The sequence below is a fragment of the Crinia signifera genome, chromosome 4, assembly GCF_055691185.1.
Source record: "Crinia signifera chromosome 4, ASM5569118v1, whole genome shotgun sequence".
NCBI classification, from domain to species: Eukaryota; Metazoa; Chordata; class Amphibia; order Anura; family Myobatrachidae; genus Crinia; species Crinia signifera.
In genome coordinates, this window is record NC_139220.1 from 12,158,097 (window position 1) to 12,186,002 (window position 27,906).

At 48.8% G+C, this 27,906-nt stretch overlaps 1 protein-coding gene and 1 pseudogene across 2 annotated transcripts in view; one reads left to right on the top strand and one right to left on the bottom strand.

The window, feature by feature from the left end:
* LOC146073716 (aldo-keto reductase family 1 member C2-like) overlaps positions 1 to 27,906 on the bottom strand; it is a 42,778-nt pseudogene that overhangs the window by 12,701 nt on the left and 2,171 nt on the right. The window lies entirely within an intron of this gene.
* LOC146073711 (aldo-keto reductase family 1 member C1-like) lies at positions 81 to 27,869 on the top strand. The gene is made up of 9 exons (XM_083181107.1): positions 81 to 402; positions 1,506 to 1,673; positions 2,143 to 2,259; positions 14,022 to 14,099; positions 15,272 to 15,394; positions 17,484 to 17,593; positions 25,048 to 25,213; positions 27,119 to 27,201; positions 27,666 to 27,869. The coding sequence occupies exons 1-9, from the start codon at positions 316 to 318 to the stop codon at positions 27,706 to 27,708; spliced, it is 975 nt and encodes a 324-aa protein (XP_083037233.1). The 5' UTR covers positions 81 to 315; the 3' UTR covers positions 27,709 to 27,869.

The following is a 27,906-nucleotide window of genomic DNA, read 5'->3' on the forward strand; positions in this document are numbered from 1 at the left end:
CAGACACAAAACATCGGCAGCATGAACGCACGCGGATATTACCGCACCGATCAGAATAAGGGCCATAGTGACTCTGCATAACTAATGTTTTCTCATATACTAGACTGTAAGTGGGAGCGGTCATTATACTAAGGCCCAGAGATTACAGGGGAAAGCGTTCAGTTCCTTTGGCGTCTCGCTCTTCGCTGTGGTTGGTTAGAAATGTTACAGAGCAGATAGTGACAAAACCACGGAGGAGGGGTTGGAAGTCACCTTTGATAGAGAACTATTAGTTAGAGAGCGTTCAGTAAGTGCCTGACAGATCAGAGAGTTAAGATGGCACTGAAGCAAGATTCCTACGTTGTGCTGAACGATGGGAATAAGATGCCAGTGATCGGCTTTGGCACATATGCCCCGCAGACGGTGGGTGACTGGACGAAAGAGGGTGTGCTGATTTATGGCTGTTTATGCGGGAGATCTTCCAAATCTTGGATTGATTAAACCAGAGCAATTGACCAAAGCATTTATCTTTGCACATTGAAACAAGAGTTAGGAGTTCCTTTGGGAAAACATTTCCACTTTATCTCTTTCCAAAGCTTGAAACATCTCCCCCCATTTGTCTGGTAACATTTTATAAACAGCAGAATAATTTGAATGTTAATGATTCCATGTATTGTTAGTGAGAGAATAGTTGTTATTTATCTTGCATGGACCTTGGACCTTCTTATACGTTACCTCCAGGAATAAGTGTGAGTGTGTGGCGGAGCCGGCTGGAGGGGTACTGTGCAGGTTATAGAGTCAACTCATTGAAGGTTGACATACATCACACCAGAGGCAGAACTCTGGGAGGCAATGGAGTCATCTGCCGCTGGGCTCCTGCTCTCAAGGGGGCACCTCTCCACCACTGCCAGTTTAAATCCATTAATTGAAAGCCCTCAAAATCGCTTCTGTGGCTGAGTTCTGAAATATATGTGTGTTCACCCTCTCTTTCTGTATATACATACAGTATATAATATATATTTCATAACAGACTATATATATTTTGAATAACGTTGTGTGTGTGGGGGCACCAATATTCATCTTGCCTCCGGGCAACTGGGACAAACTTACGCCACTGCATCACACACACGACATAAAATACACACGTTACTTCTAGTTACACACATGATCCTATAAACAGACAAGTCTCCCAGTATTATGGGTCTCTGCTACGTATGCTAGCACTTTCACCCAGCTTGGGGTTGTTATTATTATGACAAGTAGTGATCCTGATATAGGAAAGTCATCACTTCCAGGACCATTGAGTTTATAAAGTTAAGCGTCTCCTCTTCATTTACGTCTGTAAAACATGAGTATTAGAAACTGACGCATTTCGCCAGCTACTTTTGTTAAGTATGGCTATAGCCAAGGCTGGAGCTGCCTGAAATGCGTTGGTTGAATTCTATTTTTTTCAGAAGTGTTTCTGTAGTTCCGATTCCAGTGGAATTAAAGCTATTCGTCCTAACTAATGATCCAATTGCTCTTAGGTTGCCAAGAGCTTGGCGGAAGAGGGCGTAAAAGTGGCTCTAGAAGTTGGGTATCGCCACATTGACGGCGCATTTATCTACGGTAATGAGGTTGAAGTTGGGCGGGCCATCAGGGAGAAGATTGCGGATGGGACGGTGAAGAGAGAGGACGTGTTCTACACGGGGAAGGTAATGAACGTATACTAAATGGTTTTTCTTTTAATGGAACTGATATTTTATTGATTATCCATTTTTAAACCCGCTGAAGAAATTTAAAACGCTGACGCGTTTCATATAACTACATGTAGTTTCATCTGTTTTTCCATGCAAAACATAATAACGAGGCATATTAAACATATGTATTTGCTGTCACTAATTCATACATCAAACTGCCCAAACAATAAATAAATACATTTATGGGCCACAAATATTTCATTCATTTATTATTGGGATCAAATTAATACTGACAAAAAAAAAGTTCTAACTAAGAGAACAATATACTATATATTGAATACTGAAGGGACAATGCTAAGAAGTGAAATAATAGGGGCTGTAATAATTTTATTGATTTAGGTTATATTAATTACTGGTGTAGGCACCAATTACTGTATATTGCACATATGTTCATTAATGCCGCATAGTTCATATTTTATTACAGCTTTGGTCAAACTCCCAGACCCCGGACAGAGTCCGCCCAGCACTTGAAAAGTCCCTGCAGGACCTGCAACTGGATTATATCGATCTCTTTATAATCCACAACCCCATTGAAGTTAAGGTCAGTTCACCCGGATACTGGACTGTAGCGAAGCCTAGAACAGAGCCCAACAGATTAAATATATTAACTGTATATGCTGACCAAGTGAGGTTGATATATGCATATATTCCTGTAAATAACATCTGTATAAACACATTGTGATGTCATCGTTTCTAGCCATGAATTCTGATGTCATCACACCAGTGCTCATTAGGAATACTTATTTTATAGGCCAAACCCTAGATTTTCTCGACCTGGTCCTGGCACCTACTACAACACTGAAATAAAATGGATTTGGACACAAATCCTCTATATAGCACATTCATGCCAAACCCATTACGAGTTGCATTGCAGACACACACCCTACTCATTGAGCTATTTGATCCTGCATAAAAACGATGAGAGTTCTAAGTATAACTACAATCCTGCGCAGCCACACGCTACGTGGATCTGCTCAGCTGCAATACTGATTCTTATTTCACAAAGTACAAATAGTTAGAATTATCTTGCTTACTGTCCTAGATAGCTCTATGAGTCGAGTGTCTGACTGTAATGTCACAAGCAAGTAAGTTTTATTTATAATTATAGCGCACTTTCTCCAACAGGACTCAAGGCGCTTTACAGACAATAAAAATAACAATGCACATACTGTAATACAAAGGGTTATCAGTACAAGGAACAAGTAACAATGGCAGTACAGATAAACATCACACATATACATCACATGTACAGATATGCACTAGATGCCTTCTAATAAGTAGGGATGGCCATCGATCAGTGGCGTAACTAGCAATTTTGTTCCCCCCTGCCCCCCAAAAAATCTGCCGCCCCCCCCCCCCCCCCTAAATGCCAGCAGGCACCTTAGATCGAGCGGAGTGGCGGCAGCGCCGTACGGGGATCAGGGGAAGCTGGAAGCTGACACAGCGGGGGGATGATAGCCGGCGGAGGTGAGCACTGGGGCTTGGTGCTCTCTCATCTGACCTCTTCTCCTCCTTTCCCCCCCTGCTTACCGCGTCCTGTCATCTCCGACCCCCGCTTTCCACCAGCCGCTCCACACGGGGATCAGGGGAAGCTGGTAGCTGACACGGCGGGGGATGATAGCCGGCGGAGGTGAGCACTGGGGCTTGGTGCTCTCTCATCTGCCCTCTTCTCCTCCTCTTCGCCCTGCGTCCTGTCATCTCCGACCCCCGCTTTCCACCAGCCGCGCTGCTCCTGGCCACAGTGATCAGACAGCCTATCTGATCACTGTGGCCAGGAGCAGCGAGGCAGGCAGAAAAACGGTCTCAGCGCTGTCCTGCTAACTGCCATCCCCGCGTCCGCCGTACATAGCTGAGTACATTCGCCGCCAGGGAGCCCAGCCCAGAAATACACATTAGCAGCGTGCATTGCAAGCCGAAAGGGTAGCGGGCATGGAGGAAGGGGGAGCCTGTCACTGCGTTCTCACACAGACAGCCAGAGAGCGCTCCCCCTTCCACCATGCCCACTGCCCTTGGGTTACATCAGAACACTGTAAACCTGCGCCCCGGTGGCACAGGCTCCCCCCCGCCACCGCCGGGGCTGCGGACCCCAAATTACGCCACTGCCATCGATGATTAGAAATCGATCGTTGATGGCCGATGTTGAATAGTTTTGACATCGATGGGGGAGAACGAGATGGTTTTCCACCATCGATGTCAAGCTTAAACGAATAGTTTCGTTTTTGCTTTAGGGAGCGCAGGGGGCCAAAATGGCCCCTGAAGCAGGATAAGGGGGTGGGGCGCTAGGCACCCTGCAGGTCAACGGAGGGAAACCTGGGTTCGGGGGGATGGGGGGGGAGGCAGCAGCCAGGGTAGCCGGTCCCCTTCTTGTCACCTAGCCATGAGGAGGGCCAGTGAGAAAGGACAGGTTTAATTGAGGGGGGCGTGAGCAGCAGCAGGAACAAAAGCAGAGAGCAGGGGGTCTGAGTTCACTCATCACCCAGCTAGGACAGAAACACGGGGACACAGAAGGGAAATTCCGGCCAGGTCAGACGGGGCATTGCTACAGGGTGAAGGCAAGCGTTTGAGGGGGGAGGTGATTCCTGAGGCCGCGGGATCAGAGGGGCACGAATCAGGGGTGGAGGGCCAGGACAGTGTTTTTATGCACCAGGCCCAATTGGACACGCCGGAAGGGGTGCAGGGAGGTATGCCGGGACACAGGGGGGAGGGGGAGCAGGGAGAGCACATCAGGGTCTCCAGGGGTGCGGGGAAAGTGGGTCTTCCTGGCGGAAACCCAGAGCTACAATAGCTCTGCTCGGCAGCCCAATTTCACCCCAAGTCGTAGGGGGGGCCGGGAGGATTGCCAGGTGCCAGCGGCGGGGGGCGGGAGCCAGGGTAATTTCGCCCACTCGGCCCATTTTGTTTCCCTCCCCCGGAGGGAGTATTGCAGCCCCACTACCCCTGCTAATGGGCAGCGGGCACAGAGATTTGATACCCCAAGGGCGCAGGGGCCAGAATGTCTTGCCGATGAGGAGCAGACGCAGGCATTGTTGGAGCAAGCCAGAGGGGGGCGGGGGGATCTTGCCACGGAACAATTGGGGACACATTGGCCCATGCCTCGACCAGCAGGGCGGCAGCACAGCCAGGTGGAAGCAGTTTGACCCATGCCTCGGCCAGCAGGGTGCCAACACAATCAGTGGAGACTGGGGCCATTGCCCAGAAAAGCGCGGTTCAAGGAAGCATCGGATTGGCAACGCACGGTATTGGTGAGATAAGCAATGTTTGTAATGTATATGCATGTATTGGTGCGGTTTGGCTGGGTAGCAATGTGAAAAATGTTTCCGTGTCCGAGGTTACTGGAGAGGGCAGACAGAGCATAGCGGTAGGCACAGGGGCATTGCCGTGCAGTAATAGCAAGCAGAGCACCGCAGATGATGGCATAGGCACAGGGGCGCTCAGCCGTAACAAGCAGAGCATTGCGGGAGATAGCGACTCAGGTACAGACCTTGATGAGAAGTGCAAGGAGCTGAGGGAAAGGCTGCGATTGGCAGGATTAAACATTAAGACTAAGAAGTTAGCCGCGCCAGGGCCAGATGCCCTGTTAAGTAAAATAGGGCAAGCCGAGGCGGGGAAGTCAGGGTTTTTGCACCAGAGGGCTTCCTGGAGGGTTTTAGGGTCCTTATAAGGAAGCCCGTCTGGCCCAGCGCGGGTTACATGGTATATGCAATGATATGGGGAAGGTGGGTTTAAGGTAAAGACATGGGCACACTGGACAGGCTTACACTGTATATACAGTGCGAGCAGAGGCACGTTAAATTTACCTGGGGCAAACTGCAAATGTATGGCATTTTGTCCCTTTCTTTTGTTTAGAAGGTGTCCTAGACAGCAGATATGCTGGGAGAGATAGTTCCACAAGCGCCCATGGGCAGCCCCCACCTTCCCAGATAGGGTGAGGAAATACTTTGATGCTAGAGTGATACCAATTGAGGACAATTCCGCCCCCCCCCCCCCAGCCCTGTTGGTTTTATGGCAGGAAGGCACACAGCTTGTGGTCTTTGAAAGGAGAGGCCAAACGCTGATAGCAGGGTCACTCCAGGGGGGGGGCGGAGTAGTACACATTGTTCACAAGGCTGGGACAGCTGGTTTATTAGAAGCAAACAGCTGGGCAGGAAAAACATGCGGGCAAGTTCATTAATTATTTGTTTATTTACGGTTTCATAGATAGTGCAGCTGTGTCCGTGGCACCTGACACTGGTAGACAGTGATTAAACAAGCTGGTAACAGCAGACAAAATATGGCAGGTTTGCCTGAGAGGGAGTTTTCAGGGCAGACTGGACAAAGTGGATGGGAGATATTTGGTGGAAAGTGAGGAGATATAGGCTGGTGCAGTAGGGTCGATGGCTCTATATGCATAGAAGTGTTTTATGTTGAATCATTGTGTGTGAGGTGGGCTGCACTGGTGTAATATCAGCGCCATCTTTGAACCAAACCATTGAACCATTGTAACCAATGTGGAGCGGCAGAGTGGAGCTGCAGGCAAATGAGTGTCTTGCTGGGAAGATCAGCATAGCAGCAGCATTTAAATGTATTTCAAGGGCCATATGGTGATTATGGTTTTAGATGCATTTGCACGATCCGGGTGGCATGAGGTTACTGGGGGGCAACCAGTGGGGAACGGTCACAGTCCGGTGGGAGGAGTCCCATGCAGTGCAGGTGAGGAGCCGCAAAGTGCATAAGTTGCGGAGGAAGGTGGTGTTGCTAGGGCAGGGTGGGGGCTTCGGTACCCGGCGCGCCGGGAACCTCGTGTGGCGGGAAGGGAGCGGTGCACAAGGCAGGAAATGTAGGGGAGTTACAGAATGCCTCGCATACTCACCATTAGGCGGCCGCACGCCTGGTTCCAGCATTAATACGGCAGGGGCCATACGGGTTGCGTGCCAGGTAGGGTGAGGTGCGGATGGTAGCTGATCCCATAATGGTAAGGGGCGTGTTCACGTGAGTCACATGATGGTGGCTGGCACGGCCCATAGCGTGTAAGGGGCGTGTTCACGTGAGTCACATGGTGGTGACTGGCACGGCCCATAGCGTGTAAGGGGCGTGTTCATGTGAGTCACATGGTGGTGACTGGCACGGCCCAGGCGGTACCAACTTGGTAGGGGGCGTGGTCGCGTACCCACGGCGGTGGAACGGACACGTCCCAGGGGTACCACATTAGCAGGAACAGAGCGCACCGCTCCCCTTTCTATCCCTTGCCCTGCAAAAGTGTTTGGTTATGTTTATGGATTTGTGAAATAAAGCTGTGACCATTTTAATTGCCACAAACTATGTCGTCATGTTTCCATTATTTCGTTGACCAGAGCGGGGTGCCGGTAAGTCGCCCTCTCCCACCTTAAGGGAGCGCAGGGGGCCAAAATGGCCCCTGAAGCAGGATAAGGGGGTGGGGCGCTAGGCACCCTGCAGGTCAACGGAGGGAAACCTGGGTTCGGGGGGATGGGGGGGGAGGCAGCAGCCAGGGTAGCCGGTCCCCTTCTTGTCACCTAGCCATGAGGAGGGCCAGTGAGAAAGGACAGGTTTAATTGAGGGGGGCGTGAGCAGCAGCAGGAACAAAAGCAGAGAGCAGGGGGTCTGAGTTCACTCATCACCCAGCTAGGACAGAAACACCCACCCACCCAGCCCAGTTGTTTTGGTAAAAGCCGGAGAAAGGCACTTGGCAGGTGTCAGGTTGTGAATCTTGTATTGGACATGTTTAGAAATGTTGTAGTTGTCACGTCAAAATGTTGTGTTTCAAAAAAAAAAAAAAAAAAAAATAGAATATTTCAAAAAAAAAAAAAAAAAAAATATTTAATTATGAAAAAAATAAAAATTAAAATAAAAAAAAAAAATTATAGAAAAAAAATGATAATAAAAAATTAATTAAAAACAAAATTAAAAAAAAAAAGGGAAATTTATATAATATATATATATATGTATATACTGTTTGCATACTTGTTGTATTATGTTGTATAGGAGGACTATATTGGCTATGAGTGTAATTGTAACATTGACTTTGGTTGTCATTGTCATTACGGTGTATAAGATGCTTGAATAATAATGTTGTCACAGTATTGCGGGAAGGGAGCGGTGCACAAGGCAGGAAATGTAGGGGAGTTACAGAATGCCTCGCATACTCACCATTAGGCGGCCGCACGCCTGGTTCCAGCATTAATACGGCAGGGGCCATACGGGTTGCGTGCCAGGTAGGGTGAGGTGCGGATGGTAGCTGATCCCATAATGGTAAGGGGCGTGTTCACGTGAGTCACATGATGGTGGCTGGCACGGCCCATAGCGTGTAAGGGGCGTGTTCACGTGAGTCACATGGTGGTGACTGGCACGGCCCATAGCGTGTAAGGGGCGTGTTCATGTGAGTCACATGGTGGTGACTGGCACGGCCCAGGCGGTACCAACTTGGTAGGGGGCGTGGTCGCGTACCCACGGCGGTGGAACGGACACGTCCCAGGGGTACCACATTAGCAGGAACAGAGCGCACCGCTCCCCTTTCTATCCCTTGCCCTGCAAAAGTGTTTGGTTATGTTTATGGATTTGTGAAATAAAGCTGTGACCATTTTAATTGCCACAAACTATGTCGTCATGTTTCCATTATTTCGTTGACCAGAGCGGGGTGCCGGTAAGTCGCCCTCTCCCACCTTATTCCCCAAGGTGCCAGGATATGGAGCATAGCTCCGCCCCCAGCACTGAGAACTGATGTGGAATCTAGCACACTGAAATGGTTACAGAGAAAATGTGAGTAGTGATATTAATGTGTGCAGACTGTTGGTGTTGCTGGATCAGGTGACTCATTGAAGAATGGTCTGTCCTTCTGTTCCTCTCCAGTGTATCTCCAAAGTTATATTAATATGAAATACTTAACACTTAAAATACTTTACAGCTACGAATGCTATACAGCCAGAAGGCTATGCAGCCTAAAATACACTAGTAAATGCAGTTGGAAAAAGCTGTATAAAATCGAGACTACAGAAACCTTTCTGCACACGTTATTGCTTACCAACGTTCTAAAATAAGCAATTTTGGTACGTTTTGTGAATTCTGCAATAATCTGTCCAATTCCAATATAAATGGAAATAAATATGAACAGAAGATCTGTCCCGTTTTCGGTCAACTCACCAATTTATCAGCAGGTGGAATTCAATGTTCGGCCTGTCCAGCAGCGAAAAAGGGGGCGTGTCTGCGGAAACGGCTGTAAATTGTCGAGATCCGTCCGTGAAATCGACAAACCACGTCCATTGACTGATTTTAAAGTCTGATCCCATCGACTCTTCTGAAACCATCGATGCATGAACGATTGCTAGTTATTTTCATTTTGCACTCATGAAGACGAGACGGTGGTGCCTACTCATGCGCAGACCACTGCCGGGAACTAACTGTCAGGGCTCTGCCACCAATGATGAGACTAGCGACCAGACTATTGATGGCTGCCAACCAATGATTGATCACATCGTAAGTTTAGATTTGTTGATTGAAACAGGAAACGATTCCGCAGTACTATAGTTGTGCCATACCTGTTCCACGGCGTCTAGTTACACGCTTGACAGTGGGGATGAGTCATTGGGTCAACCAAATTTAGGTCGACATGCATTGATTCGACCACTGAAGGTCGACAGGGCCCAGATCGACACCTGAAATGGATCGACGTGGCCAAGGTCGACAGGGTCGGACGGTCGACAGTAAAAATGTCAACATGAGGTTTTTCAAGTTTTTTTGGTCCCGAATGTAGACACAGTCGACATGGACATAGTCAAAGAGTACCATGTCCGCTCGCCATGTGGGCACAATGCCTCCCTGTGCTCGGCACACTGTTTTATTCTCCCACCACTCCGTAGTGGAAGGTAGGGCATGAAATACTTCCCAATGTTGACCTAATGCTTGTGTCAAGCTTCCAACCCTGTCGACCCTAGACAACGTCAATCCATCTCAGTCGTCAACCCAAGCCCTGTCTACCCTCAGAGGTCAAGCCAATGCAACTCGTGGGTGGACCTCGTGACCGTATTCAATGGACACTAAAAAAAAACATGAAAAACTTGTATCGACCTACCGTCGATCACCTACCGGTTGATCTAACACTTGAATCTAACTTCTGTTACTGTCAATCTAGACGATGTCGACTATCTTTAGGCGCCCACCTAGACGTGTTCAACCACATGTTTTCGCTCTAGAGGCCGTTGATCTCCTATAGCGGAACCATGTTGTGCTGCTGTAGGTACAGTCTGCACAGATCAGCACTGACAGCAGCATCATTCCTCTAGTATTAATATAGAGTAGTATATAGCTGTGCAGCTGGTCACCTGAACAATGCAGGCGCGGCAGAGTGGGGGCATGTTTCTATTTTTTACTCTCTCTCTGCACTTTCTCCTTATGGAACCCTTCATGCGCTGGTGTGCGACGTTATGTGCGAGCAATGGTACGCACATTTTCTGGCTCTGTGCAGTAGCACCGTCAGTGGTCCCCGGACAGTCCACCATCAGCCCATCATTGTGACCAGTATTGACACTTGTACCTGTCTATAGGCCATCTTAATATGGAAGCGGCTCTGAACGTAGTGACCCGCCCAGGACACTCCCATAACACGCCCAGCCAATGGAATTGTATTGCATTACCTTCAGGCCACCTCCCAGATGCCTCACCCATCACTTGATACCAGCGGTAACGCATTCACCGCGGTGGTTTTTCAAAACAATTTTCGGTACTTCCTCATCTTAGCGGCCACCGCTTACGCTACGGAACTTAAGTAGTACCAATGTCCACCTCGCGGGCTCACTTCACTAGCCACACTTCGGGCTCATTGGCTCCACAGCTTTACTAAATGTAATAGATGGTGGCGTGGGCACAGGAGGGTAGGGTACTTCCTCACCAAAAATCCTTACATAGCAGTTAAATAGTGGCTAACGGAACTAGTGTAGCGGTGGCTGCAAAGATGAAGAAGTACCTAATTTTCACATGTAGCTAATATTCGCTCAACTACGCATACATCGCCACTGCACGCAGTTTGCGTTCCCCTCTAGGCCAAGCTCGATCACAGGGTATTTTAATCGGCGCACACCAGTTTTGCAGATGCATAACAGATTCAAGTCTACCTTATACCCCTTTTCCACTAGAAGAAATAACCCGGTAATCTCCGCGGGGACGCGCTTCTACCCGGGTTTTTCTGCTAGTGGAAATGCTCCCTGTCAAATAACCCGGTTTGGATTCCCCGGCAATCCTACCCAGGTCGTGATCAGGGTAGCACCCGGTTAGCACCCGGATTCAAGGGTAGTGGAAACGCTCCCTAACCGGGTTATTTGACTGAGCATGTTAAAATCTTCACTGATTGGTGCTGCTGGGGCACTGGTGAGTGATGTCATCACTCAGAGCCCCGCAGACTGCACACATAGCATGGAGGACAGCTTTCTGTGCACATGTGGTGCATGTCTGTCCTGCTGACTTCCCCTGCTGTATCAGAGGCTGCTCCAGCAGCCACCTTCCTCTCTGCCGCCAGCACCACAGGCTGCCCCAGCGGACACTGTTCATTCCGCAGCACAACATCATTATGGCTGCCAGCAATTGGTCTGATGCTGAAGTGAAGGAGCTGCTGCTCATTATGGCAGAGTAATGGTAATGGTGGCCCTATTTTGTGACCTCCCATGGTAAAGCCCTTTAAAAAGGCTTTTTCCTTATGTAATCTATAGGGAAAAAAATGCCTTACCCGGGTTAAGTGTAAAAGGGGATGATCAGGCAATTTACCGGGTAGCACTGTAGTGGAAATGTGTGTCCAACCCGTGTCCAACCCGGGTTTGAACCGGGTACAATTTACCGGGTCCGACCCAGGTTGCTAGTGGAAAAGGGGTATAACTGAATGCATGAGAGACGAAGATAGATCTCAGCCCACACAGAATTTTCTTATATCAGTAGCCTGTAAAGATAAAAACAAAATAAATCCGACAACTCCAACTGTGCTAATCTATGGTATCCATGCTGCATTTGTTACCTCTCCCGCTGCTGACTGATAATTAAACCATTTGGTCTGGGACTGCCAAGACAGCGAATTCCCCACAGCCAGAGCGATATTCCCCTATTATTAATTCCAGCATCACCAACTTTCTGAGCTTATTCACATGGGGTTCTGAGGTAATGACTGACAGACTGACTGACTTCATCTGCTGTGTTCCGTTCACTGGAAACTTCCTCATAAACACAGATTCCATTTCACATTGCATTACAAGGGATTCTCTCCGGGTGGGGAGAATCCAAGAATAATACAAAAACCCCTACTATAAATACCAGGGCACAAACAAATGGTGTTTCCATCGTCACACGTGGTCCGTCACACTGTCCACTGCATTGCACCCTGTGCTTTTATTAAGGTGTTAGAACGCTAAGTAAAGTAAGTGGTAGCTCCAGAGGTGAGGCTGCGGCAGAGTCCAAAATTCAAATAGGGGAGTCACACTAACTGCCAGTGAGTCAGTTTGGAATGGCAGTTGGTGGAAGTCGATGTGGCTCCGCTATTTAAACTTTGAACTGTGCTGCAACCACCACTTAAGAGTCGACATGGACAACAAGGGGGTTATTCTGCTTGGTGCGGTGGGACCGTACGCGGTCGGTTCAGAGTTTTTTTCCATCTGCGCATGCGTAGCTTTCGCAATGCGCAGGTGCGGCGACCTCACACCGCTCACGGACGGGTCTCTCCGTGCGAAAAAACCTGTCCGCAAGAACACGGTCATTGTGGGCGGCATGTGGGCGTTTTTATGGGAGCGGCCGGAATAATGAGGAAAACTGGGTGTAAACATGGGCGTACACGGGGGTGTGCACACAAAATGCACGGTGCCACAACCGCCTCGATCGGCGAACGCACCGTGCATTTTGGACAAAAAAACAGGCGGACACCAAAGAGTGCTCCTGACCACCCCTAGAGATACCGCATGAGAGCGGACGCCTGGGTCTGCTAATTAATGCCGAATACAAGTAAATTACATACACCTGAATGCAATAAGCAATGCTGCAATAACCACAGAAAGTGTTTTTGTATACTTTAAAAAGCAGGACACTCAATTCACAGAAGTCGACATGTGTCAACTTTTTCACTGTAACACAAACATACCAGTTTTTTATTAGGAAAAAGACACATAAACCACATCTAGGAGCAACAAGGATGTTTTTGGACTCAATTTCTACTTGCACTACGCTCAGATATACGGAAGGTGTCGGTGTGAAAACGGACGAGATCCGTCCGTGCACGGTGGCGTACGCTCTGATGTACGCCAGGTATCGGTGGCTAAGAGGGAGATCCGTCCGTGCACGGTGGCGTACGCTCAAGTGAACGCCACTCCCCATTGTCGGTGTTTGAGACCGTTCGTGTGCGGCTGTTCTGTGGGCGGACTTACGCTCACCGTGAACGTACGGGAAACGCACGGTGTGACGGACCGTATGCACGTTTCACTGATCCGAATAAGGTCCAAGTGTACTGCACTGCTTTCGGCATATTCCGCTGTTTTATTCTCCCACCACGCCATAGTGGATGGTAGGGCACGAAATACCCAATACATGTTGGCTCACAAAAAAACCCCCAAAACTATGAGTTTTCTAACTATAACTACAATCCTGCGCAGCCACACGCTACATGGATCTGCTCAGCTGCAATACTGATTCTTATTTCACAAAGATCAAATAGTTGGAATTATCTTGCTTACTGTCCTAGATAGCTCTATGAGTAGAGTGTCTGACTGTAATGTCACAAGTGATGGGTTTGAATCCCGGGTATGTCAGCCTCTTGAAATGTAATAAAGTACAGTGTGTCTGAATAACAATGAGCTTGCAAGTTAAGTCCATGAATGTTGTACAGGTATTAGTGATGGAAGAGGTGCGGGGTATTAGGTTTAGTATCCAGTACCGGGACCGCTGGCATCCCGTCCGCCGGTTATCCGTATGTGTTGCTGGACATCATTGCAATTAGCAAATGAATGCTTATTACACTAGGCAAATTCTCTAATTATTCCTGCGCACGTCTATGGCGGGCAGTGGCGTAACTGGATATTCGTAGGCCCCATTGCAAATGCAACTGATGGTGATAAATGTATGTAAAACATATTACTTAGACAGTAAAGATGGGCCCCTTCAGCTCTGGGCCCCGTAGCAGCTGCACCCCTTGCACCTATGGTAGTTACACCCTTGATGGCGGGAAATTAGAATTGGAATTAGAATTTGCAGCCATTGCACTGAATTAAATCTCCCCTCCCTGTGCAATTAGCACTTATATTAGTAAATCTCAGATTAATGCCGTAGTATTGTCTCATTACTCCGCAGCCTGGAGACGAACCCTTCCCCCTGGACGAGAATGGGAAATTAATATACCACAATACAGACATCCGCGATACATGGAAGGTACAGTATGACGAATACAGACTGTGCCAGGGACTTGTTCTAGGATGCTGGGTATTATAGATATGAGTGACCCAGAGGTTCCACCAATGACACTGGCCAACCCGAGGGGGTAGGGATGACATTAACAGCTTGGCATTACATCAGTCATCGCCCACTGTAGAGATGCCAGTTTTGATGCCTCCAATAAGAAAGTTTAATACACGGATGTTCCAGTGATGATATATAAATGGCTATGACATCACCACTTACCTATATATATATGTTTTATATCTGTAAAGTGATAGGACGGTTAATCTGATATACTTCTGATAGTTCATGTAAAGTCACATACAGACTTTGATATATATTAATCCTCTTTACTGATCGGGTGTATTAAATCATGGATGGTGTATTAAAGGCCTGTGTACAAAGGCCTATAGTGTGAATTAAAGGAGGTGTGGCCTGTGCTGTGTGGGAGTGTCCTATATAGGCGTGGCTACCCCCAGTAGTATCAGCCCCAATATCTCCTTAACTGGCAAAAGTATAAAAATGGTATCATTTTGTGTCGAAAATAGAAATACAATTCTAATACTTGCAATTTATGGCCGTAGGGGTAGCTGAGGGGCCGAACATCAGCCAGCATTGAAAACATTATGTACCAGGGAGGGGTACTGGCAACTTCTGTGCCAGGGAGGGGCACTGACAACTTCTATACCAGGGAGGGGCACTGACAACTTCTGTGCCAGGGAGGGGCACTGACAACTTCTATACCAGGGAGGGGCACTGACAACTTCTGTGCCAGGGAGGGGCACTGACAACTTCTATACCAGGGAGGGGCACTGACAACTTCTGTGCCAGGGAGGGGCATTGACAACTTATTATCCAGATAGAGGCATTGACAACTTTTGGAGAGGGAGGAGCAATGACAACTTATTCCTGTTAGAAAGTGCTAAGCTGAACTGATGCATAGAATACATTGAGGGGAAAGTTGGAGGTCAGGAACCCAAACTATTATTATTGTCATATTACACATAATGTCACACCCTGTGCTGTGCACACTATTTAACAAAGAGACCAATGATCCCTATTCCAAAGGGCAACTTGTGCTTTTATTCCGTGCAGTATAAACATGTGCAGACATCACACGATAATATTTACCGATAATCATTCATAACCTACGCCTTTTTGTTTAGGCCTTGGAAGCGTGTAAGGACGCGGGGCTGGTAAGATCCATCGGAGTTTCCAATTTCAGCAAAAGCCAGATAGAACTGATCCTTAACAGTCCGACCCTGAAGTACAAACCGGTCTGTAATCAGGTAACGTTCTGCTGATTAACTCCCGCTAGATTCCCAATAGAGGAAACAACATGTGACAACTGGGGCGCGGTCATTGACGTTCTGAGCAAATAGAGAATGGGTGCAGTATAACAAACACATACGCCACTACGCCCAATGTATTCCTTATATAGAGAATGGTGGAACAGATCACAAAGCAATAATTACAGAAACATAAAATGAGACAAAACACTAACAACAGAAAGTAGAAAAAAAAAGAACATTTAACATTGACTCCTGCTAATGTAATCCGTCCTACACTGCGGATATTGGGCCTGATTCGGATCTCTAAGCAAACCCGATGGTTTACATACAATTCCGATGGTGTGCGATTTGCAGGCGCGCAAGATCTTTTATGGGCATGCGCAGAACGAGTTCTGCGATCACACTCGCCGCGCCCAACGCCTACATCCTGATTGACAGGCAATGGCCATTTGGAGGCGGTGGGGAGGTGCAATATAAAAAAAAGAGAGAGAAAGAGAGTAAAGGGGTGTACACATGGAGCAAATTTGTGCTATTTTCTAAGCAATCTGACTAGATTGCTTAGAAAGTAAGCACAGATCTCTCTGTGTGTATGCTCCGAGAGATTAAATATCTCTTGCTAACTAAGTCAGTGCATGCAGTCACAATCTAGTCAAATTGCTTAGCAAATGACTGCAAATCTCTCTGTGTGTACAGAATGAGAGATAGAGGGCATACACACGTAGAGATCTGTGCTAAGCAATTTTGCTAAGCAATTTTGCTGGTGTCAAGATCTCCCATGGAGAGCACATACACACGCAGAGATTTGTGCTAAGAATCTTGCTAAGCAATTTTGCTAAGTAATTTTGCTTAAGCAAAAAAAGGCCGGGTAGTGGTTCAGAATGAGAGATTGTGATCAGTATCTCTCATTCTGTACACATAGAGAGATTTGCAGTCATTTGCTAAGCAATTTGACTAGATTTTGACTGCATGCACTGACTTAGTTAGCAAGAGATATTTAATCTCTCGGAGCATACACACAGAGAGATCTGTGCTTACTTTCTAAGCAATCTAGTCAGATTGCTTAGAAAATAGCACAAATTTGCTCCTTGTGTACACCCCTATACTGATCGCAAACTCTCATTCTGAACCACTACCCTGCTTAGCACAAATCTCTGCGTGTGTATGTGCTCTCCATGGGAGATCTTGACACCAGAAAAATTGCTTAGCAAAATTGCTTAGCACAGATCTCTACGTGTGTATGCCCCTTTATGCTGTGTACACACTTGTACAATCTACATGAGATCCAGATGAGATTTTGACTATGTATCAATTTAGACTATGTATACAATTTAGACTATCTGCATACATTATAGTGCAGATCTGCACTATATAGTCTATGCAGCCAAGACTTTCTGCATGAGATCCAGATGAGATTTTGACTATATAGTCAAAATCTCATCTGGATCTCATGCAGATTGTACAAGTGTGTACACACCATTAGATTTGGGGGAGTTATTTTGTTTCTGTGCAGGGTAAATATTGGCTGCTTTATTTTTACACTGCAATATAGGGCCTTATTTTGGTTCATTCTTTCTGACAAAATCCTTCTTAGATGGACAAAACCATGTGCACTGCAGGGGGGGCAGATGTAACATGTGCAGAGAGAATTAGATTTGGGTAAGTTATTTTGTTTCTGTGCAGGGAAAATACTGACTGCTTTATTTTTACACTGCAATATAGATCTCTCTTTGAAGTAAAACCCCACCCAAATCTAATTCTCTCTGCACAAGTAACACCTGCCCCACCTGCAGTGCACATGGTTTTGCCCATCTAAGAAGGATTTTGTCAGAAAGAATGAACCAAAATAAGGCCCATAGATTTCAGAGAGAGAGAGAGAGAGAGAGAGAGAGAGAGAGAGGGGGTAATTTATGAAACTACCTTTAGAATTTTTTTAAACTTTCTGTTTAATAATGATGCTCAAGTGTGCCAGCTGTTTTGGGTTAATGCATGCCGCAATTTGTTCCAGATTTGCATAAAATAATTATTTATCTATCTATCTATAAATAGGATTATATTATTATAACCTGCTGATTTGCTTCCCCTGCAGGTAGAATGTCACATTTACCTGAACCAGAGTAAATTGCTGGCATTCCTCAAGTCACATGACATAGTGCTGGTGGCGTACAGCGTGCTGGGGTCCAGCCGGGATGAGAAATGGTAAGCTGGTGACACACGTCCTGTAAGGCCTGTGATATTTTACACATCACAAGATCAACAACGGTCGGTAGCTTGCTGAGTTTATCTCAGTTCATCCAGTGTGGCTGTGCAGCATGAGCTTCAAAATGCGAGCAAGTTACACCTTAAACAAATCACCCGCAAAAATGGCGTGCCTTCACCCCTATGACAAGTCCCATCTGCCACCAAAATGGGTTCTTCTCTGTAACTTTTACATACAATAATATGTCCAGCCTTTTGGCATCAGTATACGGAAGTGGTACCAATATTTAAAAAAAGGGTAAAAGGTCACAGGGAAAATATTTGAGGGATTACTAAGAGATGGTATCCAGGATTATTTAGTGCAAAATAATATAATCAGCAATAGTCCACAGGGGTTTGTAAGGGATTGCTCGTGTCAAACTAATCTGATTAGCTTCTACAAAGAAGTTGGTATGATCCTAGACAAAGGCAATGCAGTTGATGTGTTATACCTGGATTTTGCGAAGTCCGTCGATACAGTGACTCACAAGAGCCTGATCCACAAAATGGATATATTGTAACTAGGGGAAATTTGAACATGGGTTAAAAACTGGCTACTTGACAGGGAACAGAGAGTGGCAATAACTGGTGCCTATTTCAAACTGGATACCAGTACTAAGTGGGGTGTTAGGGCCACTTTTATTTAACTTATTTATTAACGACATAGAGGATGGGATATCAAGCAAAGTGTCCACCTTCGCGGATGATACTAAATTGTGCAAAGTGATTAAACAGGACAGGATGTATACAGAGGGATTTAAACAAATTGGGGGAGTGGGCAGATACATTGAAAATATAATTCAGTGTTGACAGATGTAAAACATTGCATCTTGGGAGACATCATCAGTGTGCTAACTACAATCTCAAGGGGGTAGAGTTATACCCCTTTCACACCAGCCTAAAGTCCGGGAACAACCCGGTACTACCTTTGGTGTGAAAGGTACCCGGGACAAATTACCAGGCTAATTTGCCGGCAATCCAACCCTGCTAGGTAGCATGGTTGTTCCCCGTTCAACCCGGGGACCTGGCTGGTGTGAAAGGTGTAGGGTATACTTACCTCCGTGTCCTGTCCGACGGGAATTAATGCAGGCGGCGGGCGCAAATGACGGGACAGCCGGTGGATGATGATGACGCAGCTCTCCAGCGGCAGTGAGGGCGCCGGAGAGCTGCGTCATTTTCATCCGCCGCCTGTCCCGTCATTTGCGCCGCCGCCTGTGTGGATCCCTGGCCTGTGCGGAGGACCAGCAACCGGGGTGAGTATTCTCCCTACCTCCACCGCCATCCCGCCGACTGCCCGACGTCATCCCGCCGACTGCCCACCTCCTCCCCACCTCCTGCCGGCCTCCTTCCCGCCCCTTTCACACACCAGAAAATGCAGGGACATTTCTGGTGTGAATGGGTCCAAACCCGGGAATGTCCCTGCTTGTCCCGGGAAGTGAATTCCCGGGTTTGTCCCTGCATTTCTGGTGTGAAAGGGGTATTCGGAACATCAGAAGAGGACCTAGGAGGGCAAATGGATAACAAAAATTGGGAGCAGTACTCAATGCCAAGCAGCAACAGCAAATAAGGCCAATAGGGTACCAGCGTGTATAATAAGGGGTATAGAATCAAAGGACTACACTGTCATTGTGCCACTTTTTAAAGCACCTGTTAGGCCTCATCTTGAGTTTGGGGAACAGTTCTGGGTCCCTTACTACAAAATAGACAATATTGAACTGGAGATGGTCCAGCGTAGGACAAAGAAGGTCATAAAAGGGATGGAGAACATGGGCTACGAGGACATAATAGCCAAACTAGGAATGTTTACACACAAAAAAAGACGTTTAAGAGGAGACGTGCTCAACGTGTAGAAGTATATTAAGGGAACTATCAAGCACCCTCGTTACCTGAAAGTCAATGACCAAGACAAGAGGGTATCCACTCAGAGGCGTAGCTAGGGCGGAGCCGGCGGAGCATTAGCTCCGGGCGCCGACATGTCACCTGGCGCCGGAGCTCTGCCGCCGGCTCCCCTGCTAGCGCCAGGCATCATTGTTGGCGCGGCGCCAGGCATCATTGTTGGCGCGGCGCCAGGCATCATTGTTGGCGCGGCGCCAGGTATCATTGTTGCTCTCATGAGAGCTGATACCCGGAAGCCGCGATCCGGACACTACAGGTGGAGCCGGGCGGCCGCGCATAGCTGGACGTGGGACGCTGTGGCTGCAGCGCCTCCCGGCACACAGCACATGGGGCATCGTGAAACGAGAAGGGAGGAAGAACTCCCTGAGAGACTGCACAGTGCAGGCGGGCAAACAACAAGCAGCCGAGCCAACTCCTCATCGCTGACAGGGTAAGAAGCAGGTTAGCGGGACGCCGCTTCCTGCTTAAACCCTATCATATGCAGACTTGTGCAAGACATTATGGACTCAGCCCTGGGACATTACCACACACACACTTGCTAAGGAACATAAACCCCATCCGGGCTTATGGTATAAAGGGATCCCCCTGATGCCCTCATTCCCTGAGGGGCTCTTAGCAAGTGTAAGCACAAGGGCACACATGAGCAAAAACATTTATATTTGGAAGTTGTTCATAAATTTTCATCAATAAACACCCTTGCATTTACTTCATCCACCTCTCACTCATTATTGCATATATAGAGAACCACAATCAGCTCACACCACCATCCTGCATTTATTTCTAGTACAGCAGACCATTACAGAGGCAGCTCTTGAGCCCACCCTTCTCTTTGCACTTATGACCAACAGGGGGTCGGGATACACTAAGCAGCGCCTAAAAACACACCCACTAGGTGAGTGCAGTACATCTACCTCCTTTAACCCCCGCCCTGCTCCCCCAATCCCCGCTGTGCCCGGCATCAAGTCAGTGGGGAAAATTAAAACCCGGCGAGTGCTTTCACTGTGCATGCGCCGGTTTGGGACGCCGGAGGCAGGGATGCGGCGCCATGATGTCACAACGTCATCAACGTTATGGTGCCGCATCCCTGCCTCCGGCATCCCAAACCGGCGTATACGTGATGTGATGACTGATGCCGAGCACAGCGGGCGTCAACATCATGGTGCCGCATCCCTGGCACCAAAGTCCCTATCCAGGGGTCAAGGGGTGAGCGGCTGGAGGCTGGACAGCGTGTGGAGGGTAGGATAGTGGGCTGTGGCTTCATCCTTTGCTCCCAGCTCACTATTGCAGCAGCCGGGGGTGGTGTCCTATTATTATTATTATACAGGGGAGCAGCCTGTGGTTTCCTTTTATTATACAGGGGGGTGCAAAAAATGCCCTTGCTCCGGGCACCGTGGAACCTAGCTACACCACTGTATCCACTTAGACTGGAGGAGAGAAGGTTTCGTACTGTTAGGAGGACGGGGTTATTTATGGTGAGGGCAGTAAAGGTTTGGAACTCACTGCCAGCGGAGGTGGTGATGGCAGATACATACATGTTAGATCAGACTGGACAAGTACTTCAGGGCTATAATCAGCAAGATCTGGTCTAGTGGGGAGATCAGCGGGTTAGAAAAAGGCCATATCCGACAAACTGGTTATACTGATGATAGTATCATATTGTACAATCCTGGGGGGGGGGGAAGGATAATATCTAGGAATTAGTCTAATGAGTCTAGTAGTGAAACAGGTTGAACTTGATGGACAAATGTCTTTATTTGACCTTATCTGCTATGTCACTATGGGGGAAATTTACTAATATGAAAAACCTAGGGTACTTGTTTCCTAGCTCGGCCACACCGATTTCCATCGGAGTGGTCGTGTCGTAAAAATCGCGTCGGTCGCATCGCATGCGATGCGACCAAAGCGACCGACCCGATTTTTTAATTGAATCAAATGTGAATAGGGTCCCTGGGACCCGATTTTACATTGGATTCAATGTAAAATATTCCCTAGACCCCCAATTTTACACCCTGAACCCCACCCCACGATTGACGCCAACCCGAAGCGTGGCGAGCGCAGTGAGCCCGCAAGAGGCGGCGATGCACGTCCTCCGATCTTTTCATTCCCCTACTATCCACGTCAGCGTGGAGTTGAGAATATAAAGTGTGGCGAGCGCAGCGAGCCACCAAGCCCGAAGCGTGGCGAGCGTAGCGAGCCCCGCGAGGGGAAGTGTATAACTTCACAGGTATACGCGTCCCCTCGCGGGGCGCGCTGCGCTCGCCATGCTTCGGGCTCGGTGGCTCGGTGGCTCGCTGCGCTCGCCACACTTTATATTCTCAACTCCACGCCGCCGTGGATAGTAGGGGAATGAAAAGGTCGGAGGACGCGCACCGCCGCCCCTCGCGGGCTCGCCACATATATGTTAATATTTTAACATTGAAGTCTATGGCAAAATCGCGGGCATCGCGTCGGTCGCGTTGGGGCCAATGTTAATGGTCCCGACCGACGCGATGCTCGGGATTTTCCCTTTGCCGGCAAAATGGACCTGATTTCAAAGGAAATCGGGTCCATCGCGGGCGTGTAGTTTAACTTAAAGGTACACGATGCCCAAGATTGTGGCCGTGCTAGGAAACAAGTACCAAACCTAGTTTTTCGTATTAGTATTTTCCCTACGACTGCATACGACTGCTTTGTAACCCTCCGATGTCGTATTCATTCGTATTAGCTGGCCATATATACGGCCGATAATACAATTTTTTCAGGCAGTCTGCACGGATCAGTCAGATCCGTGCAGGCTGCAAGGTGTAAATAAAAATAGAAAAAATAAATAAATATTAAAAAAAAAAACGGCGTGGGGTCCCCCCCACAGCTGTAACCAGCACCAGGCTGACAGAGCCGGGGCCGGTAATTAAAAATCAGGGAACCGGCAAATAGGGGTTCCCTGATTTTTAACAACCAGCCCCAGGCTCCAGGTCCGGGGCTGGTTCCCAAAATACGGGGGACAAAATGACTAGGGGTCCCCCATATTTTAAGAACCAGCCCCAAGCCAAACCAGCCAGCAGGGTAATGCCACAGCTGGGGGGAGACTTTTTATACAAGTCCCCCCGGCCAAAGCATTAACCCTCTTACCAGTCAGCCTGGCCAGGGGCCCTGGGGGAGTGGGGACCCCCCCAATAAAGGGGTCCCCCCCCCCTCCAGGACTTACCTGACCAGGCTAATGCCTGGTGCTGTCCCCGGTGGCCCTGTGCGGTGGCCACCGGGCTGATACTGGTGTAAAAAATAGATGAATAAACTATTGTTTTAAACTGTGGAACTATGAGTCCCAGCAAGCCTCCCCTGCAAGCTGGGACTTGGAGAACCACAAGTCCCAGCCTGCGGGGCATTAAAGGGCCTGCTGGGTCTTGTAGTTCCACAGTAAAAAAATTGTTAAATAAATACACACTGACAACAGAAAAATAAAAAATTAATACATACATTACACACACACTGATACTTACCTATCTTGATCCCGTAGGTAGGTCCCAGAGTCTTGATCCGGTGCCTTGTCCTGGTTCCGGATCCATGTCGTCATTCTTCAGCATGTCGATCTTCATGTCGGCGTCGGCATCCGGTCCGGGGTCCGAAGAAATCCATGGTGGACCTGTGGAAGGAAATCCTACTCACCCAGGTCCTCCATGGAAGGTCTTCATTCTTGATCCGATGTAGTCCAGGGCTTCTTGCATCTTCTTCAAGCTGCCGGCGACTCCAGCAAGATCCCCGCTGCAGCAGACTGACTGAGAGGCGCAGAGATCCTTCCTCCTCGGTGTCTCTACTCAGAATGAATTCTGGCCAATCAGGAGCCGACTTTCTTGGCTCCTGATTGGCCGCTAGTCGGCTCCTGATTGGCCAGAATTCATTCTGAGTAGAGACGCCAAGGAGGAAGGATCTCTGCGCCTCTCAGTCAGTCTGCTGCGGCGGGGAGCTTGCTGGAGGTGCCGGCAGCTTGAAGAAGATGGAAGAAGATGGAAGAAGCCCTGGACTACATCGGATCAAGCCTGAAGAACTTCCATGGAGGACCTGGGTGAGTAGGATTTCCTTCCACAGGTCCACCATGGATTTCTTCGGACCCCGGACCGGACGCCGACATGAAGATCGACATGCTGAAGAATGACGACATGGATCCGGAACCAGGACAAGGCACCGGATCAAGACTCTGGGACCTACCTACGGGATTAAGATAGGTAAGTATCAGTGTGTGTGTAATGTATGTATTAAACTTTTATTTTACAGGTGTCAGTGTGTATTTATTTAACAATTTTTTTACTGTGGAACTACAAGACCCAGCAGGCCCTTTAATGCCCCGCAGGCTGGGACTTGTGGTTCTCCAAGTCCCAGCTTGCAGGGGAGGCTTGCTGGGACTCATAGTTCCACAGTTTAAAACAATAGTTTATTCATCTATTTTTTACACCAGTATCAGCCCGGTGGCCACCGCACAGGGCCACCGGGGACAGCACCAGGCTTCAGCCTGGTCAGGTAAGTCCTGGAGGGGGGGGACCCCTTTATTGGGGGTTCCCCACTCCCCCAGGGCCCCTGGCCAGGCTGACTGGTAAGAGGGTTAATGCTTTGGCCGGGGGGACTTGTATAAAAAGTCTCCCACCGGCTGTGGCATTACCCTGCTGGCTGGTTTGGCCTGGGGCTGGTTCTTAAATACGGGGGACCCCTAGTCATTTAGTCCCCCGTATTTTGGGAACCAGCCCCGGACCTGGAGCTGGTTGTTAAAAATCGGGGAACCCCTATTTTTGGGTTCCCTGATTTTTAATTACCGGCCCCGGCTCTTTCAGCCTGGTGCTGGTTACGGCTGTGGGGGGGACCCCACGCTGTTTTTTTTTTTTATTATTTATTTTTCCTTTTTTATTACACTGCAGCCTGCACGGATCTGACTGATCCGTGCAGGCTTAAAGCAAATACGACAGGAACATCAAGGTGTATTTTCCTGTCGTATTTTCGTGGCTGTTTCACGCCAATTAGAAGCCCTATTATCAATACGGCTGCTTAGTAAATCAGGAACCACCATTCTTTTGAATGGTGATTCCTGTCATATTCTATCGATGGTGTAGACATTCGTATTTGTAAATACAAATACGAATGTCCCATCTTTAGGAATACGAATTGCTGTATTTTCGGGATAGTAAATATCGAAAATACAAATGTGTAAAAATAGGTGTATTTCTGCCTACGAATACACCTATTTTTTACGAATCCATATTAGTAAATTTCCCCCTATACGTCACATACTTACACACACGAATTCCACCTGCAAACATATATCTGCAGTGTGGGGGGAGTTATAAATGTATTTGCCAATGTTATTTTCATTTTCGGGATACGCAACCTGTATATTGCTCAGAAGGGTCCCTTTACGCAATATCTTTTAAAAACAATGTGTACTGTGTACACTCAATGTCGTTGCCGTGCACTCCCGCACATCGATAACGGCCCTATTCCCGGGTTTTTTTTTTTTAAATGTTACAATTACAAAATAACGTATTTTTCTGTTGCAGGATTGATCAAAGCTCCCCTGTGCTACTGGAGGATCCGGTATTAGTGGCTGTGGCGGAGAAGTGCGGTCGGACCCCCGCACAGGTGGCACTGAGATACCTGCTACAGAGGGGGATTGTGGTCCTGGCAAAGAGTTACACCCCGTCCAGGATTAAGCAGAACCTTCAAGTGAGTAGTCTGGCGGCCTTCCCATGTGTGCCACTGTAATCTGACGGACATCCCATGTGCGCCTCTGTCCTCCATCCCACGTGCGCCTCTGTCCTCCATCCCACGTGCGCCTCTGTCCTCCATCCCACGTGCGCCTCTGTCCTCCATCCCACGTGCGCCTCTGTCCTCCATCCCACGTGCACCTCTGTCCTCCATCCCACGTGCGCCTCTGTCCTCCATCCCACGTGCGCCTCTGTCCTCCATCCCACGTGCGCCTCTGTCCTCCATCACACTTGTGCCTCTGTCCTCCATCACACTTGTGCCTCTGTCCTCCATCACACTTGTGCCTCTGTCCTCCATCCCACGTGTGCCTCTGTCCTCCATCCCACGTGCGCCTCTGTCCTCCATCCCACGTGCGCCTCTGTCCTCCATCCCACGTGTGCCTCTGTCCTCCATCCCACGTGCGCCTCTGTTCTTTATCCCAGGTGTGCCTCTGTCCTCTATCCCAGGTGTGCCTCTGTCCCCCTTCCCACGTGTGCCTCTGTCCCCCTTCCCACGTGTGCCTCTGTCCCCCTTCCCACGTGTGCCTCTGTCCTCCATCCCACGTGTGCCTCTGTCCTCCATTCCACGTGTGCCTCTGTCCTCCATCCCACGTGTGCCTCTGTCCTCCATCCCACGTGTGCCTCTGTCCTCCATCCCACGTGTGCCTCTGTCCTGCATCCCACGTGTGCCTCTGTCCTCCACCCCACGTGTGCCTCTGTCCTCCACCCCACGTGTGCCTCTGTCCTCCATCCCACGTGTGCCTCTGTCCTCCATCCCACGTGTGCCTCTGTCCTCCATCCCACGTGTGCCTCTGTCCTCTATCCCACGTGTGCCTCTGTCCCCCTTCCCACGTGTGCCTCTGTCCCCCTTCCCACGTGTGCCTCTGTCCCCCTTCCCACGTGTGCCTCTGCCCCCCTTCCCACGTGTGCCTCTGTCCCCCTTCCCACGTGTGCCTCTGTCCTCCATCCCACTTGTGCCTCTGTCCTCCATCCCACGTGTGCCTCTGTCCTCTATCCCACGTGTGCCTCTGTCCTCCATCCCACGTGTCTCTCTGTCCTCCATCCCACATGTCTCTCTGTCCTCCATCTCACGTGTGCCTCTGTCCTCCATCCCACGTGTGCCTGTGTCCTCCATCCCACGTGTGCCTCTGTCCTCCATCCCACATGTCTCTCTGTCCTCCATCTCACGTGTCTCTCTGTCCTCCATCTCACGTGTGCCTCTGTCCTCCATCTCACGTGTGTGCCTCTGTCCTCCATCCCACGTGTGCCTCTGTCCTCCATCTCACATGTGTGCCTCTGTCCTCCATCTCACGTGTGTGCCTCTGTCCTCCATACCCCACGGGTCTCTCTGTCCTCCATCCCCCACGGGTCTCTCTGTCCTCCATCCCCCACGGGTGCCTCTGTCCTCATCCCACGTGTGCCTCTGTCCTCCATCCCCCGTGTCTCTCTGTCCTCCATCCCATGTGTGCCTCTGTCCTCCATCCCAGGTGTGCCTCTGTCCTCCATCCCAGGTGTGCCTCTGTCCCCCTTCCCACGTGTGCCTCTGTTCTCCATCCCACGTGTGCCTCTGTCCTCCATCCCACGTGTCTCTCTGTCCTCCATCCCACGTGCGCCTCTGTCCTCCATCTCACGTGTGTGCCTCTGTCCTCCATCCCCCACGGGTCTCTCTGTCCTCCATCCCCCACGGGTCTCTCTGTCCTCCATCCCCCACGGGTCTCTCTGTCCTCCATCCCCCACGGGTCTCTCTGTCCTCCATCCCCCATGTGTGCCTCTGACCGGGATATCTGGTGGAAATGTAAGGGTCATGAAGTCCTGTACGGTCTATATGTCATGTCTGATGGTATGTGCAGCTGTCATGTAACACTCTAATTCTTGCACATTATAGGTCTTGGATTTCCAGTTGAGCGATGAAGAAATTAGGACTTTGGACAACTTAAACAAGAATATGCGCTATTTAACTATTCCACAGTAAGTATCACAGTGTTACCGGAACTGTACGTATTTTGGGGATCAGGTGGAGCAGCCTTTTGTTCATATATATAGGTTTCATGGATATAAATTATCATAGCGGTAAAATTCCCTCACCTGATTTGGACAATCACAGCCCAGGAAGGCTCAGGATCTTGTTTAACCCATTTACGTGGAGACAGTGCTGCGATGCCGCAGTGACATCTGTATTCCTGTGGAACATTGGAACAACCCCTATAAGGTGACCTCACGGTGTACGGGTGACGGTCATACTTAATACCCCTCCAGATGCCATTAATCCTCGATAGAAAGGCCGCCAAGAGATAATGCAGTATTTTGCTGATCACAAGAGCTGACAGCAGACACGACCACACATATGTCTAGGAACGCAGGAAGTGTCAGGGATTACAGATCTGGTCTCTGAGCCGTCAGTCACTAACCACCCCGTGTTGTGTATTCCGCAGGTGGCAGGATCACCCCAAGTTCCCATATAAAGAGGAATATTAACAGAATGGATCTGAAAATTGTCCTGCACCAACGACAAAGGCCTAAGCAGCTGACAGCAGATGGAATTACTGTGCGGCTGCGGACGCTCCAATAAATTATTATGGACTCGTGCACTGAATATATAACATAACAACAATATGTTATAGCTAACAAATAAATAAAGGATCATTTGTGTAGGTATTTCGTCATCTTTGGATC

Excerpts from the sequence above, each read along its gene's own strand:
- LOC146073711 (XM_083181107.1), top strand. The coding sequence starts at position 316 with ATGGCACTGAAGCAAGATTCCTACGTTGTGCTGAACGATGGGAATAAG. Across the intron at positions 403-1,505 it reads GCACATATGCCCCGCAGACG|GTTGCCAAGAGCTTGGCGGA; the intron begins GTGGGTGACTGG and ends AATTGCTCTTAG. Across the intron at positions 14,100-15,271 it reads ACATCCGCGATACATGGAAG|GCCTTGGAAGCGTGTAAGGA; the intron begins GTACAGTATGAC and ends CTTTTTGTTTAG.